Source organism: Bombus vosnesenskii, unplaced genomic scaffold (assembly GCF_011952255.1).
Source record: "Bombus vosnesenskii isolate JDL3184/JDL3185 unplaced genomic scaffold, Bvos_JDL3184-5_v1.1 scf7180000013298, whole genome shotgun sequence".
Taxonomy (NCBI): Eukaryota; Metazoa; Arthropoda; class Insecta; order Hymenoptera; family Apidae; genus Bombus; species Bombus vosnesenskii.
The window spans coordinates 1,105,474-1,121,781 of record NW_022882948.1 but is presented as its reverse complement, the minus strand read 5'-3'; the positions used below and the strand labels follow the sequence as shown (position 1 = coordinate 1,121,781).

The window sequence follows — 16,308 nt, the reverse complement described above, 5'->3', positions numbered from 1 at the left end:
TTCTCTCTTAAAGTCGTGTTTCTCAAAATTCATAAGAAATTCTTCAACTTTATAAATCTACTTCGACATTTAGTTCGAAAGATAATAAAAATAGTAATTCGATCTCACGATTCGATCGCTGCTTGTAAGAGGGTTCGATTCGTTTAAATATCGAAGCTACAAGTAGATTTTCGAAACTTACGAGTACTTGTTCCGACGTTCGAGACCAACTTGAGAAGACCGAATGCACTTAGCAAGTACACCTTACGAGTAGATTGCGGATTTTTATGCAAATTCGTATTCTTTTAGAATATAATTAAACGTCGCAGTAGAATCTCGATAAGAAATTGATTTATCTATCAAATATTGTAGAATCTGTTACGTCTCTTCGTGTAACCGTGCATCTCGTGCAATTTTGCGCTTTCAAATTTTCTACGAAAAGTGTAAAAATCTGCATTCTGTTTATGAGTAGTGTTCCAACCCTGTAAAGCGATTACTGGATTTCATTCGGATTATAAATATGTATGTACACTACCATGCATACCTATTTAGCTATCTGACGCGGTAATATTTACTTCCATCGCCCATCCACTTATTTTTATCTCCGACTGTGTTTACGCTACTCTGCATAAGTATCTGGACACTTGATGCAATCCAACGAAAACGTTAATATTTTAAGTATATTCTCAATATTATTATAGAAGAACGTTTCTCTACTATTGATTACTGTCCTGTCTCTTGCCGTGACTGGGATCAAATGGTCAGCTAAATTGAAACTGAAACGAGGAATACGCCCGCGTCAATCAAAAATTTCATATTCATCTGAAATAAATAGCTGACGCTCTATAGAATCTATATAAACAATTTTGAAACGTGACTGGAAGCAGGTATTTCGATCATTCCAACATCTCAACGTTGAACAGATACGCTTAAAGTCACTTAACTTAGGTGTTCTCCTAGAAGCTTTCTTATTTACACTAATTAACATCGACTATTGTTTCTATCGATATCCACTAACTGACTGTACACAAACGAGGATTCGACTAAGCTAGAACTTTTTTCAAACTACATGTTACATATTTGCAGTAACTTGGAAGCCACAAGGCCAGATACTCGTGCACGGGACTGTATGTACGTGTTAGACTTAGTCCCATCGTTGATCGTTACGTCCCTTGCCATTTCTCGTTAGTCGAAACCGTAAAAGTCCGCCGCCACGTTTCGAAACGATCCTCGCCCCTGCACTAACCGCGATAATTAAAAGGCTGCGATTATTATTGCACGAGCTCTGACAGCGTATCATCACTGCTTTTTTCAGTTTCACGAACCGTCAAGATCGCAAACGGAGCACAGTTGAACGACTAGCCGAGGGCGATCGTACATTACCGAATGTGCCCTGGTGCTTGTCTGAGAAGGGTCTGCACAAATACACACGATACTGCACGTAATAGCCGTGCCGAAAGAAAAGACAGACGACACAGAGAAAGAAAGAAAGAAAGAAAGAAAGAAAGAAAGAAAGAGAGAGAGAGAGAAAGGGAGAGAGGGAGAGAGAGAGAGAAAGAGAGTGAGAAAAAGAAAGATTATTGTTTGGCCTGGCAGATTACCCAGAGGCGTGATTTATCTCGATTACAAAAGGCCACAGTTGCAGCGTAACCGACTTGCCGTACACTTTCAGTCGAGGAAACATTCCCGGTATTATTTTGTCACACGAATCGCTAAAAAAAACCCCTTCATCCGACAATTAACCTGCTTGCGTTCTCACCCTGTCTCGATTAATTGCATTCATTAACGCACCTCTTGCACTCGAGTCTATTAACGATTTCTTACACGTGTCGTTCTTATTAAGCGTTAACTAACTGCCACGAATAACCATTCGAAATATCGAAATGGTACCTATCGGAGTTGTCTGTAAGGAGTAGACGAACTGGCATTAAAAACGAGAGACGACTCGTGTTCGCAGTTTTCAGTACATTGAAGCTCAAGGGTATAGCGTACGACAGCGTCATTGACTTTTGTAATTTGCAGTTAGGTAATCTTGCACATAACGTACGTACTATATATATATCGGTCTTTTACCTCGCTATAATTTGGGATGAGTCGTCTAAAGCGATAAAGAGACGATGACGAGTGTGGAATAGAAAAAAAGAGAAAAGAAAAGAAAAGAAAAAGGACGAAAAGAAAGGGAAAAGGATTTTTACTTTGTGATATCGTTAGCAATATTATGATTCCAATGGATATAATTGGAATAATTAATGGATATACTTCCAATGGACTGAAAACGTTAAACCGTAACGTTTGTAACATCGAAGTTTCTGTTTAACCGTGTGATGTTTCTGTTATATTGACTCCCTAAATCATCGAGTTTCCACATACGAGAATGGAAATTTGTCACCGTCCAGATTTCGCCCAGTCGCTTCTCCATTCCTCGATTCAATGTCGAGGAAGAACTTACGTACAATTACTTTTCACACAGGTGCACGTATCTTCTTTTTTTTTTCTTTTTTTTAATCATCGTAGAATTTCATTGGTTGTTCATCGTTGATAATCTTCAACGAATAGTTGACTGATGGAAAGATCGAGATTTGTGTATTATATGTGTGTGTGTTACTAACGAAGAAGTTAGTTGCCTAGTAATGTCGCATATTAGTTACCCGGCGCGGCTGATTGCAGAGCGTAAGACCACGCGCGCAATTTATCAGCGACCAGGAAAGCATTGTGGCTCGTAGCATCACGAAAGAGGAAACCATGGAGAACAATTACTATGGAGGACTACGAGGAGGCAAGCCATTTACCACGACCAACAGCAGCCTGGCCTCGGCTACGAGAATTATACATCATCATTTGTTCGGCTCTGCCATTGGACCCAGGCATTACACAGGTAAGTGGTATGAACTTACTTCTTATTCTTATCTAAATGCTATCGCGAATAATTCTATTCCACGAATGCCATGACTCCGTGTCGAGAAAATTTTTCTTCGTCGTTCTTCGAACGTATACCATAATTTAGATATATTTTCATTATTTTCTGACGAAACGCGAACGAATTGGTTAAATGTAAAAAAAAAATGGATAGACTCGGTTAAATTATAATAATCGCTAAATTTAAGATAATTTCCTAATAATTTCTCGAATCTATCGAAGTTCCCACAACTATCGCAACACTTGCAAACGAGGGTGTATCGAACGTATCGTATCACGCTCGTTTCACGTTCGCTGGCTTTTAAAGATTATTCGAGTCGCGTCTACCTGTCGATTCACCCTTCTATTGATTTCCTTTATATTCTGGGTCAGCGCAATACTTGGAAGCACTGTATATGCAGGTCATCGAAGGCAAATTTCAGGAACGAACACCGACAGCAAGCTTTCCCTGTCCGCTGATTCGATAGACAGCGAGGGCGTGCCTTTCATAGACAGGCACCGGGTCTCCAAGTCGATACTCAAGAAGTCCGAGAGCAGCAATAATTACTACAGCAACGCCGGTGACTCGGACACCGAGAAGCTTATCACCGATAATGCGTCGACCATAAGCATGTGCGACAATGAGACGAGCACATGCGACGTTTTCGCCAATGTGAATGGAACGAGATTGAAACAGCCTGGCTCGCCGTTGCTTTCCAGACAGGTTCTCGAGTCGATCTTCCGCACGAACAATAACGTCGAGAGGGAGAACGAAGTGGATCAAAGCGAAGAAAGGAACTGTGTTTCCAAGATGAGCAGATCGATATTCGACGAGGTCCTCGAAGGTACTTGTTTGCCTTTTTCTAGCCACTAGCTCGCCATTCAGCCAAGCTAATAACAGATCAATTACGAGAGATTGTCTACCACCAGTTTTACACTAGCCCTCAGAGATAGCGTAAATCCCTGACACTCGATTATTTTCAACGGATTGTACAGAGCGTCCTCTTCGGCTGAAAGATCTTCGTTATTTCAAGCAATGAATGAAAGTACAGGGTGGCTCGTTGGTCGCCTTCTCGTCTAAAAGTTGTGTAACTTTTATTTACCGTACGTTCCTTTTTAACTTTGGATCATCAGATTTTTGAAGATTGTTTCTTTTCTTGGAAATTTATAACGGGAAAAATTTACAACAATATACAATGTACAGGCACAATCCAGCCACTGTTTTATTTTGCGTATAGATTACGTTACATTCTAATATTTAATTTAATATTTAAACAATGATAATGAGCAAAATTTCGTGACTTTATAATTGAATAAATTCTGTCGGAATGCTATGACGCTGTTAGATACGTGAGAGCAATGTTAACATATAGATACGTAGAGTGTAAGATATAAATTATTTAATTCGATTATTTTAAAGAATTTAAAAGATTATATAAAATATTAATATCCGAAAGAATTTCATGATTAATATAAAATTTTCTGATTGTAACAAAGGCTTGTTCTAAACTAACAAAACGATGATTAAGTGAAACAGTGATATTTAAAGATCGGTATGTCGATTGACGAATCGGTTGTTTCGTTCCCATACGATTTCATGTAACTGAAAATCGGATACGAAAATATTTATAGCTCGTTCTATTAACGGAGACTGTTATAAAAAATGTCATTGTAACTAACAGGTTAAAAGAAGAGTGGTTTTTAAATTTGCAACGGAATGTCTCGAAAAAGGTGTATTTTATTCAGAAGAGCGTATCGAAGTCGTGAAACGAGCTTTTTATAGACTCTGTGGGTCTCTAAATTTTCGAATCGAATTTTCTTTAATGGAATCTGCTATCTTCTTCGCACGGATACAGAATGCACTTAAAAGTGTACGTGTAATAATGGAATGAAAAATGAAATGTTAATATACGTAGACCAAAGAGATGTACGTATGTACCAGAGAGATAAAATTCAAACTAAATTTGTTTCCACGTGAATTACGCTTAAAGTAACAGGAGTGTTTAATGCACAGGCTGCCTCGGTAACTCGATTTCTCTTGAAAACCGATATCTCTCTTACTTTTAACAATGCGAGCAAATGCTTTAGGAAATAAACTTCTTTTTCTGGTTTTAGTGTCGCTTCAACATCGAATTTAATTTGATATATTGAATAATAATAATAATAAACTTTCTTTTTTCGTAGTCATATTTTCCAGGATTTAAATATTTCCAGAAGAAATCGCAATCGAACCATCGAAACAATGGTTTCCACACGTCCACCCTATAGAAAGTTTCAAAAGTGACTGCTCCTCTTCCTATTTAATCAATAACCCCGGATATCCCGAATATTCTGTGCCTGCCAAATGGCTTTAACGCCCTACACTCTGGCTGTTAAATATTCGCAAGAATATCGCTAACGTTTAATATATATCCAAAAAAAAAAAAAAAAGAAAAGTAACTTCTCGTTGTTAATGGCAACTGTCTTTGCTCCATCAATATGATATGCAACTAATTAAACTCGTTGCTTGTAAGTAGACTGCGGATGTTCGTGCAAATTCATACTTTTACGAATGCAGATAAAGAAATGGAAGTTAAACGTAGATTTGTTTTGTTCTTTAAATATTTTATAACCAGTATCGCAATACTTTGAATATTTTGTTACATCTCTTAATATTATTCTGTCCGTCTTTACATATTTAAATTATATGCCTATAAATGCATAAACAATAGCAGCCTGTTTATAAGATTCCATCATCTTTAAACCGATCGATTTGCTTCGAATAAACATTATTTATCGATTTGCCAGAATAAACATTATTCTAATAATACAAAAACCTATGAACTCTAGCAAACGATATTTGGATAATTACATTCCACCGTATTCTATTGGAAATTGCAATTAACTGATTGCGAGTTTGGTCATTAGATTTTTAGATCGCTCCATCGGCAATTATTGCGTTCTCGGAATTGTAAATACTTTTCGCATATGACGTTTCCCGCATATCACGCTTCTCCACGATTATTAACTCACATAAACTGATCCTCGATTGACATAACGATAAGATATCGCGTGACGTTAGATATAGAATGACGTTAGAATATATGTATTGAAATCTTGATATCATGAATTATTATCATGTTTTGATAATGTTCGCATAATAGAAAATATGGCTGTGTATATAGAAATTGTAAGATATTTATTGACTATGTATCTAGTGAAAAGTTAATATACAGTGTGAACAATCACCTCAAGCTCATAATAAGTATTAAAGATGATCCCACTGAATACTAACAACGAGACTTATTAATATTATAGATGATTGCCTGTCTATAAATATTTTCCAAGTTTGATTATGTATAATATTTAATATCACAAAATATATAACGTGTCTTTGTACTGGATATCTCGTAACTCAAATATACATGCTCAGAATTGTTTAAAATTTTACCGATATAATCATGATGATAGCAAGACGACAATTATGTCATTAATCAGCATTAGCTGACGAAATCGGAAAGTGTTTCGTGTAACACACGTAATATGTTCATAGAAGGTGTCGACAAGTATAATCGAATACTTTCGCGAGCCACTGCATTTAATTGTTTATAAATAATTCTGAGTCATTTATGTCCACGCCTAATACTTCTTTTTCCTATTCTAAGCTTCCAAGAAAATCGAAAGAAATTCTACAATGCTTGTCGAAGACTTTGCTACTGTGCGTTACACGTAATCAGATTTTTTATTTTCGAGATTTCGCTTCGCACCCAAACGCTCAAAATCGCCGACAAAGACTATAACGCGTTTAACTATCCGCAATCTACCGTAATCGTAATAATTGTCATTTAACAAATTTTCAGAAGAGAAGTGCACGCAGGACGAGGCAATGACAGAGAATAAGAACAAAGAGGAGCGAAAGAAATCGAGAACGAGGATAGAGGAGCCGTCGAAGGACAGCCAGACGATGTTGATATGCTCATTACGATCGCATAAAACGAAGAAGTTAAGCATAGAGGAAAAACGAAAGGCCAAAACGGCCAGTCACAGTTGCAAAGGCACCGACACGAATTGTCTTCCTCAAGAACATCGTTTCTCGTCGTAGCGTAATTCTCCTTTGTGTAGCATCCTCCGTTCTGTGTCGCGTATACATATGTAGATACGAAACTGAATCACTCTGCGATCACATCAATGTTTCTCTTTTAGTAACGCCATTAACTTCTGTAATAACATTCGCACGGTCGTGCATCTGCGTTTCGAATACGACGACGACGACGACGTCGACGTCGTATCGTCGACGATATCGACTTGGCCTGTCGTGTAAATACGTCTAGGGAAAACGCATAATAATCTTAAGAGAGTGATATACGTTCGATAATATGAAAAATAGAGACTAACATAGATAATGTATAACACGAAGAAATACATATTTTCGAGAAAAAAGAAAGAAAAAAGGAAGGAAAGAGGGGGAGAGAATACACAATTTTGAAAAGTATATATATACGCGTGAAGGGATATAATTGCGCCGAGGATGGTATTCAAATGATAAAAAAAAAAGGGAAAAAACGATTAAAATAAAAATAAAATATCGAAGAAGATAAGATGCCAGTTTGCATAGAATTAAAAAAAGAAGCAAGCGAGAAGATGTTAATCAAAGCTTATTAAATGATACGCTGAAAACAAGAGATACAAAAACAATGATGATAATTCTAATGATAATAGTAATAATAACGGTAATAGTAATAACGATAGCAAATAACAAATCTTTAGGCCATATGCTTTTCCCTGTTCGCTGAAGAAAAACGAGAATTTAACGAGACATGTAATCTACATAGTCACACGACCCTGTTATTTCCTCCTTTCGCCTAATATGGTTAAATTGGGGCAGCTTTGCGTGTCGCGCGAACAGTATATGCATTCGATGACATATAGCAATGAGAAAACACGCAACCGAATTACAAATAATGATAGTCGGGAGATTCGTCGTCCTTTTTTTTCTTTTTCTTTTTTTTTTTTTTTTTTTTTTTTGAGAAACGAGTCGTTCTCGACTAAACTCCGCTAAAGTCTCTCAGTGTTGTTCGAAATGACACGAGTGTTCGTTCATCTGCTGAGTGTCTTATGCACAATTAGATAATAATATATGGTTGTAATATATAGGAGGCATTAGATACACGATGTGATATATGCCTCGTTGAAATCAAAACACGATATAGTAGGAAAAACGTGGGAACGTAGATCGTCGGAAAACTCGTTAATAACTGCCCTTTTTAAAGTTCCGATTTTCGCGTTTCTTTTCTATTGAATCGATTCTTGAAAGTTTTCTTATGATATCTTTTTAAAGAGAATATTATTGTTATTTGTATTTTAAGTACTTTGTGATAGTAGTTTACATAAATCAATTCACGTGTGTGTATGTGTATATTTGTATGTATATTAGTTAAAAATATCTGCAGGGTGTTCTATTAATTTTATCGTGTGGTATTTTTTTTAGAAAATTATTGTGGATATAGATGTGAATTTATTTTTAAATTTCACGACGTTAAAGACTCCTGTAGATTGTGATATATGAGACTTCTAATCCATTATGTAGTGGAAAGGGTACAAATTTTGAAGTAGAGCCACCATGTTTTACTCGAAATATGATACTTAATAATAACAGGTACTTTAAAAGTCACAGAGAATAATGGTAGTTTAAGTAAAGAAGTTATTGTATACTAATTGTAATATTATTTTCTTCGGCATCCAAAGTAACATCTAAAATAATTTCTATTAACTTCTGAACTAAACTGTTTATCGATATAATAATAAAAAGAACTTTGTTCCTCTGTAAGACAGTGCAGTATGAAATTGTTGAGCTTGAATTAATATTAAACTCAACTTTATGTGTATCTTATAACGAATTTCACTTCTGATATGAATGAAATTATCGGAGAAAGCTCAACTCTTTGTAGTTTTTGAAATATGCATTATTATTAAAAATATTGTTAGTATACAAACTTGAAAACGTGATGAAAATTTGCTCACTGATGTATTTAAAACTTCGATGGCTCGCTGTATAAATACTGTATGTCCAAAAATAATATTTTGTTTATTGTATTTAGTGTATGTAGAGATATGTTCAAGATGCACCCCTGTCATTTTATGTTCCTAAAAATGATCAATGCCCAATTTGCAATCGATCTTGCAATAGCATCGATAAAGATAATTACGATGCAAGGAGTACTTATTTAATGACAAAGTGCCATTGAATTTTTAAAATTGGTTTTCTCGAATACGCTAAAAATGAACAAACGATATTTATGCAGTAAACCATCAATTCTAATCCTGCTTTCTACCTACTTCTCCCTTGAGTTCTCGTTTCTACTGCGTAGAGTATACACCAAGACCTCCTTATTCAATGAAATTGAAAAAGGAGAATACTCGTTTAAAGAACGTACAGTTTCGAGTAATAGTATAATTAGAAGATAACATGTAACCCGAAGTTACTGGAACATCCTGCGATACATTTGAAAATAAATCCACTTGCATCGAGGTTCAACCGAAGTTTTCCTATGTTCATTCTCGTTTAAATGACACGGAACTTCACTTCCAAAGAGTTGTATCTACCTGACCACGTTTTCCACGTAGAACACACACACACACACACACGCATACACATATATATAAGTATATACTTTATATAACGCAAATATCGCAGTGGAACCAGAAGCGCTTACGTGCACGACCATGAGTTCAGTTCGGTCGTTTTTAAGAGTTGAAGAAAAAGTGTACTTTTCGCGTATGTTATAGATGTTAAATCAAAAATGAAAAAAAGAAATAAAAATGATGAAACGTGTTAACATGCTCATGTAGAGAATAGCCAGAGCGCAAGTATCGTCTGTGTTATATCCAGGTACCGATGTCTAGCCGCGGTAACAATCAAAGTTTTCCAAGAAACTTTTACACCATCGTCATCGAACGCGACGAAAAGAAATTTTAAATCGATTGTCTTCGCCGAAAAATGAAGAACATCATGTAACATTGCAACGCGCATTATGTACGAGTGTAATTACGACGCGTGCTCAAAAAGTTCGATCGCCTCTTTTTTCCTACTAACGGTGATCGTTCTCTTTTTTGTTGCCTTTCGTTCTAACAAGGAGAAGCGAAATAAGTAAGAAATCTTCCGTTCGTATCTCGCTGTAATTTAGTCAAAGTAACAAAGACGCGTTCTCGCCTCCAAAAAAAAAAAAAAAAAAAAATTCGGACGCCTCTGTTTCGCTATAATTAGCAATCGTTCCGATCTTTATTTTCTTTTTTTTTTTCGTTTATGCTTCCTTTAATTTTAATCGGGAGAAGCGAGACAAGTAAGAAATCTCCCGTTCGAATCTCGCTGTAATTTGGTCAAAGAAAGAAAGACGTTCTCTCTTAGATTTTTAGACGAGCCGTCAGTAAAAATACATATCTCTGTAATGGCATTTCTATTCATTGTTATCGTAGATGTAGGGAAACAAAGTAATTGTACAGTTGCAAATTAACGAGGAGGAAAAGGAAAAAAGAAAAGAATGGTTAATATTCCCCATAGACGCGTCTATTTGGGGATCTTTGTTATGCCGATGGTCCGAAGTTCACGCCTCGACTATTTTTTAATATATTTGTAATTGTTTTCGAATACGTATATGAAGATGCTTCTCATGAAAGAAGCATTTCAAAGCATCCGAATAGATCCATCTGATTTCACATTTTCTCACGTGAAACTTTCGTCTTCGTTAAGAAATAACGTAAGCTATTCGAACCGTGATCCTTAGCGATAATAACTTGTATTACGCGATGATCGTTGTACGTGTAATACGTAATACATTTACCGTTCCACATTGTTACCGCGATATATTTATTTATGAGAGAGAGAGAGAGAGAGAAAGATATGATCATTGTATCCGACTTTAAGAGATTTCTCGTTTTTTCTAAGAATTGCAAACAAACTTGTTTTATGTACTTGTTATTCGAAGTTGGATCTCGATACCTTGTAATCGCTTGGAGTTTCTGAGTAAATCAATGTCTTCTGTGAATTAACATAGCTGGAAGTAGAAAGTTCCTAGGAAAGGTGTACAGAACGTGGATTTATTATTTATTGTTGTAATTATATCTTAGAAGAATTAGCATCGACATAGTACAAAAGGGAAGGCCACACCATAGACACGCGTGGCAACGAGACAAGTTGACCAGATTACAAAAAAGAGAAAAAGAAAAAAAAAAAGATAGTATGAAAGAGACTTGAAACGGCTGCACAGTTGCGTAGATCTTGAGCGATATACGAGAGCAGTACGGCGAGAAAAAGACATTTTTCTTTTCTCCGTTTCTCATTTTTCGTTTCACGTTTCGAAATTTGTAATACTTCGTATTAAGGCTTAATTTAATGGAATAAGTCTGACGACCGAGGCGTAACGCTTTCGCAAATTGATATAAGATATCGTAAAACGTAAACAATGCAAGATAACTTTTTATCCACTTTTTTATCGAATAATCGAGGAATTATAAAGGTTCGATTAATATATATTTACAAGAGGATAATACCGAAATTTCAGACGTTTCCTAAATCGATAAACAATTTTTCGTCTACGCCTCAAGCCACAATATCGACAGATTAAGGTGTCTGTCTATTCGATCCATGAAACAGCTAACGATACCAATTGTACAGCACATAACAGTCAATTCTCAATTATACAATGCAGTTATATGAAAAATCCTTTATCATAATATCGACCTAAACATCGACGAGCGCAAAGTTAATCGGATTTAGTCGATTGGTCACGTACATTCTTTTATTTTCGAATCTCTAAGGCCTAGAGTCGCGTAGCTATAAGGCGAGTAGTATGTAACAAAATGAATAAAGTTGTAATTTGCCAGTTTTTGTTCCTTACTTAGGTGTATTTTTTTATTAATCATATACCAACACCAACATGAAAATTCCGATCGTAAGAAGAAATCCGTAATCCCTATCCTTACTTCAATTTATTTATTCGTCTTATTGTTCATTTTTAAACCATCTCAGTTTATATCTTTTTTTTTTCATTTTCTTTTGCGAAAAAAGAAATATATATACATATATATGCATATGTATGCGTATATAATATAACATGTATGTACATTCGTATATGTAAATTACATTGAGGACGATTATTACTTATGCAAGGAAATTACTTTATTGCTTTCGCTATAGAAGAACCGCGTATGTTGAACAGGGTGGGAACAAAGTATCGAGCAAGGGCCGAATACATTGCTATCTTTTGTTCTCGAAGAAGAGAAGTTGCGATGGAAACTTAACTCGAGGCCGCTGGTGGATTTACTGTCTCGGTTGTGGTGCTTTGCGAGTCGGATATCGGCTTCTCTTGTAACTCCAGCCACGGTAGTCGTTTTTGCAGTTCCAATCTATTCAAACAGTAACGAATATATTTTATTCCATCCTGCTCGTACATTTCACAGATTCTTTCCTGTACGTGCAGCTAAGATCGAAACATAATATAATATAATAAATGACCGAGGAGAAGATTAGAAAATGAAAAGAATTTGTAAACAGAAAGATATATGAAAACTATGATTTGCTAAAAGAGCTACTGAAATTATTATTTTATTTAAAATGTATAAAAAGAATTATAGCATCGATGAATTATAATTTATATTATAGTTAATATCTAGATCTGAAATATTTATTTTCGTAGTTTCTTAACAAAATTTACCTGTATCTCGGATGGCTTATAGCGTATACGTATGGATCCAAACAAGCAACACCTTTACATGTGCACGCAGGTATCATCGTGACACCAGGTGTTAACAGTGCTTTATTGCCAAACGCACCGATCATTGCCATCACGCCATACGGAGTCCACGAGAGGACGAACAGAAAGCAAATCGTAATGGCAGCCTTCGGACAAACACATAAATTAACCGGTTACACTAAACGTTAAGCGAGTATAGTTAGTACAAAATTAAAATAACGATAGTTACGACCCTCTAACGTCTACAACACAGCTAAACAAACAGAAAATAACTGTTATTTCGTCAAAGCGATTGTATATTTATAAAATAATTCTCTATAGTTCAAACACGAAGATTTCTCCTCTGAATTTGTTCTTAAATATGATCAATATCAATCATCGGTATATAATAGGATGTTCGCTATCGATTTGCAAAATTGATGAAACAAAACCACGTTCGCTCTTCCTAATCCCCTTTCTTCTTTCTTGTCTTCGCTTTTCTCTATTGTTTCTTTCGTCGTGTATCATATTACATACATATGCACGTTCGAGCTATTCAATTAAGGAAAGAAGAAATTTTGTTTGCAGGATTTTTTCGAATGGAAACAATAAAATTCCCCTGAGCTTGCCAGGGGACAAACAGTTTAGATTAATCAGAATTCATATGATAGAAGTTCGCTTATATTCTCCACTAGCTGTTATTTTTCATTGATACAGTCAAACCTCACGTGATAATATAATTCTCTTTTCCTTTTTCTACCTTTCACGTCTCGTCGAATCTATCGATTATATTATAAACCAATTATGATACGTAATATGGTCATATAACATTTAACTATTTTGATGGAACCTAACAGCAACCATGATCGATTAATACTAGTCACAACGAAATTGTTGAAAGAACTGAACTGAAATTGTTAAAAGCATCGAAGAAAGTTATTTAAAAAATGTCATATCTGACAAAAGAAATTGGCAGAGAGTATAAACATTGTAGTAATATCGTTCGACACGTTGACTGCCACGATGGTCATCGGTGTCAGCCACGTAACTAAACTTTTTAGAATAATTAAAGCAAGATAGACTTCACGGAGTAAAAGCTCGTCAACCACGTGAATAATTTAGATAACGTTGTGAGTAGAAATCGTGCAAATACGATAATAATATTTTGCAAAAATTGAAAAATATAACGTGAACTCTCCGGGCAAAATATATAAAATTCGCGTGGCAGTTAAAGTGTTAATGAAAAGAGAAACAAAGTGATGCCTTTATTTAAATACCTTTGCTATACGTATCTCAGCGCTTTGGGAATTTGTGTTCGCGTTACTCCGTAAACTGTCCACGTTCATCTTCTTTGCCTGTTCTCGAAGCGCTTTCTCGTGATTTACGACGTGGCTAACAATCTGAGAATAGTAGTAGATTATAAGCAGCATTGGAATGCAATAGGAGAAAGTAAATATGACAGCAACAAATGTCCGTATTTCATTAGTGTCGGTCAGATAGTCGAAACTGCAACTGGTAAGAAAGCCTTCCGGTACAAAACGTCCCCATACTCCCATTACAGGCATCAACGCCCATGGTATGGTGTACGTCCAAATTAAGACGATAAACAAAATCACTTGTCCACGAGATAGCTTGCCATCCAACGGTCTTGCAATTGTACTAGAAAGAAATTTGTTTATTTATTTACTTCAGAATGGAATAAAAGGACGCTCGAAATCGTTCTTTTCAAACGTGTAACATTTTCTAACTAACTAATTTGTGCCAAATACTGGGAACTTAACGTACAACGGTGGAGATGGAAAATAAGATTGTCGTGAAAATACAGACTATTCTCGTACGAACGTATGAAATAATCGAAGCGTAGATTTTTATGCAGTTATGGGTCGCTGCAGAAGTCATATAGCATACAATAATTTATAAAACGTACGTTGATCAAGGCTGTAAATAATTACTTTTCTATGCAATTACTGTAAAACCTTAATAACCTTTTTTATTCTTAGGTCTCTTTTGCTGTAGGTTCTATTGTAATTTTATAGATTGTAATATTTCCTATTAGCGTCATGGGCATCCTAAAAACTGGTCGCTAAATGATATAAATATATATTATTTATGTAATAGAAATAAACGCACGTAATATGCAAAAGTTTATAAAATATTCAAAGTATAATATTTGTTATAGCATTTAGTAGACAAAACAATTCACCACCTAAGTTTCCTTTTTTTCTCTTATATGAAATTTTTTAGAAGCGTCCAAAGCCTAGTTAACTTAGTTAACTTCTAACTAACTTCTTTGTTCTCTTATGAAGTTGTATACAGTATAGGACTAATGTACATTAGCAAGTTTATCAGTCAAATTTTGTTCGTCTAAAGGTAAATGAAGAATCATACCTATATCTGTCGTATGCTATAGCTGCATTCGTTATCGCGGCCCCAATTCCGCTTAGGGAGCCGATGACCGCGAATATTTGACATCCTAAATGTCCCAGAGCAAAACCGGTGTTAAAAGAATTGTATATGAAGATAGGCGTCTTGATCATCATAAAGAAATCGCAAATCGCTAGATTCACAACGAACATGTTCGAAGGCGTCCTTAATGATTTGGCACTTGAAAAAACGAGACTCGATTTAATTTACGCATTTTCACACATCACAGTGGTATAAATAATATCGCGCGTGTATTTCAGAAGCCACACAGCTCGAACAAGCTTTTCAAGAGAGACGAAAAACTATTTGAAAGCTTACAAAACTATGTATCATTTACAATGTTGCTAAAAAGATTAAACTCTGGGAGACAATGGTCAAAGGATAAAAATGATTTTCGTAACTTCTTTTATTTTCAATCCTTGAAATTTCCCTTTGGCTTGACACTTTTCATGCTCTTCTAACGTAACATTGACTTATTTTCAACCACGACACTTCTAAATAAATTATGGATGGAGGATACAGAAATATACAAAATGAACATAAAAAGTATCCTCAAGGTGGAGTACTTGTTATAACACTCGACGAGAGAAATAAACAATTATCATCTCTCTAATTATCGTTAATAAAAATATGAAATTGTATAAAAATCCGTAATCTACTTATGAAATACACGTGCGATATTATAAGACTTTTATAATTAGATATTTAGATAATTAGATATTTTTACCGTGACGATGGCAAGAAATGTTATATGATAAAAGAACGATAATGATGAGGCGATCAGTCTTATTGACAAAGAAAATAACTTACGCGCAAAATATCCATATTACCAAGCCATTGCCAAGTAAAGCAAGGAAAGTAAAAAGGATATACAAGAGGGCTAATAGATAATGAAGGGAGGGGTTCGGCTCGGGATGGACCAGCCAATGTTCCGGTATATGGACTAATTCTTCGGCAGGAACATTCCATCCCAGCAAACGTGGTGGTCCTGCTGGTAGGTATCTTGCCTCCCAATGAATAGTGTCGTTGGACATGTTGGTCACTCCGTCTGCCAGCCCCTCTCCTTGATACCGCTGATCAGGCAGCAGTTTTATACCATTTCTTCTACCCCCTCGAATCGACGAAACCTTAACCCGTTGGCTTTGCTGGCTTCGTATGAGGATCAGCCGGGGATTATCCCCTAGTTGCTCTGGGTCAGCAGGAATGTGTGTCGACGTCATAGAAGTTAGTCATACTAATCGTCAATCGAAATTTCGATTTTATCATAGGTGGATGCTCCTTTGAACTTTAACACGTTATTCGT

The 16,308-nt window shown here is 35.7% G+C and overlaps 2 protein-coding genes across 9 annotated transcripts in view; one reads left to right on the top strand and one right to left on the bottom strand.

The window, feature by feature from the left end:
• LOC117233692 (potassium voltage-gated channel protein Shab) overlaps positions 1–11,746 on the top strand; it is a 69,919-nt gene extending 58,173 nt beyond the window's left edge. For 3 of the 8 annotated variants that reach the window (XM_033494232.1, XM_033494230.1, XM_033494228.1), the window contains 3 exons: positions 2,647–2,854; positions 3,297–3,719; positions 6,714–11,746. In XM_033494232.1, coding sequence (XP_033350123.1) covers positions 2,647–2,854; positions 3,297–3,719; positions 6,714–6,955 — 873 coding nt within the window. In that variant the 3' untranslated portion in view covers positions 6,956–11,746. Of the gene's footprint in view, positions 1–1,294; positions 1,606–2,646; positions 2,855–3,267; positions 3,720–6,713 lie in introns of those variants that run through there. The other 5 variants (XM_033494231.1, XM_033494229.1, XR_004493370.1 and 2 more) reach the window with 3 other exon arrangements.
• A 256-nt stretch (positions 11,747–12,002) lies between these two features.
• On the bottom strand, positions 12,003–16,090 carry LOC117233700 (opsin, ultraviolet-sensitive). The gene is made up of 5 exons (XM_033494247.1): positions 15,816–16,090; positions 14,970–15,185; positions 13,859–14,240; positions 12,564–12,748; positions 12,003–12,255 (listed from the first exon to the last, which is right to left on the bottom strand). Exons 1-5 carry the CDS (start codon positions 16,037–16,039, stop codon positions 12,147–12,149), a joined length of 1,116 nt encoding a protein of 371 aa, XP_033350138.1. The 5' UTR covers positions 16,040–16,090; the 3' UTR covers positions 12,003–12,146.
• Positions 16,091–16,308: the final 218 nt, after the last annotated feature.